This window comes from Gavialis gangeticus, unplaced genomic scaffold (genome assembly GCF_001723915.1).
Source record: "Gavialis gangeticus isolate Ggan-Ray unplaced genomic scaffold, GavGan_comp1, whole genome shotgun sequence".
Lineage (NCBI taxonomy): Eukaryota > Metazoa > Chordata > Crocodylia > Gavialidae > Gavialis > Gavialis gangeticus.
The window spans coordinates 18,162,843-18,164,007 of record NW_017729034.1 but is presented as its reverse complement, the minus strand read 5'-3'; the positions used below and the strand labels follow the sequence as shown (position 1 = coordinate 18,164,007).

At 58.7% G+C, this 1,165-nt stretch overlaps 1 protein-coding gene across 1 annotated transcript in view; it reads right to left on the bottom strand.

Annotated features, from left to right (window-relative positions):
• The window catches only part of LOC109304575 (vesicle-associated membrane protein 1-like), a 4,317-nt gene extending 4,224 nt beyond the window's left edge, over positions 1–93 (bottom strand). The window contains exon 1 of the mRNA XM_019527258.1: positions 43–93. Coding sequence (XP_019382803.1) covers positions 43–44 — 2 coding nt within the window. The 5' untranslated portion in view covers positions 45–93. The remainder of the gene's footprint in view (positions 1–42) is intronic.
• Positions 94–1,165: the final 1,072 nt, after the last annotated feature.

The following is a 1,165-nucleotide window of genomic DNA, read 5'->3' as shown; positions in this document are numbered from 1 at the left end:
CCGCGCCGCGCCCCGCCACCGGCCCCCGCGCCGAGCACTCACATGGTCGGGTCGGGTCGCGCCGGGCCAGTCCCGCTAGTCACCACACTCCGCTCTGCACCAGGCTGTGAACGCGGCAACAGCCGCCTCCAGCCTTTTATAGCCGGTCTGGCCACGCCCACAGCGGCACCAGCCAATGGCGGGCGCTCCGCGAGGTACCCCACGGTACATGGAGGCAACTCCGGGCCAGCCACCTCCCTCCGCTGCTGGCCAATAAGCGCTTCCGTCTCTTCTCTTGCTACACGCTTGGCCAATCAACGCCCACCTCGCACCGGCCACGGCCGTGACTACAGAAGCGGAGGGAACGAGCTCCTGGTATGGGGGCGCCGCCCCGGGGGAGTGATGGGCAACCCGGTGCCTTGCTGTGGCCTGGGCTTTGCGGCCAGGAAGCACATGGCGCCGCGACCGGGCAGGGGCAGCACGTTAGAAATCCCGCTGCAGCCCCCCATCCGAGTACAATTCCGCTTACCGCAGGTGCTCCGTCTCCCGCGGCAGGGAGGAGAAGGATGCAGCCAGGGGCGGAAAGGGCATGTTCCGGACTCCTTTTTTCCTGCGGGCTGCTGAGACATTGAGGCAGAGAGCCTGGGATCCGAGATGGGGAGAAAGTAGACAAAGGGAGGGAAGGAGGATTTGGCAGAGAAGAGTAACAGTTTTCGAGGAGGCTAGCTGGACACAGAACAGTCTCTAGCAGTGGAGGTGCTGTTATGCTACCTGAGAAATCAGGGCAAACAACTAGTTACCTCCAGTGCCTGTACACAAATACACAGAGCCTGGAAAACAAGCAGAAAGAACTGGAAGCCCTTACACAGTTGCAGCACTATGATGTGATTGGAATAACAGATATGGTGGGATAGCTGGCAGGACTGGAGCACTGTCATGGATGGGTACAAACTGTTCAGGAAGGACAGGAAGGAAACAAGAGAAGGACTTGCACTTTATATGGCTCTTTTACATGATTACTCAGAGCTCCCCATGAAACTGGAGATGGGCCTGTTGAGAGTCTCTGGGTCAAGGTCAGAGGGGAGGGCAATAAGGATTAAGTTGTGGTGGGGGGCTGCTATAGACCACCAGACCAGGAACAAATGATGGATGAGGCTTTCTTCAAACAACTAGCGGAAGTTTCCTG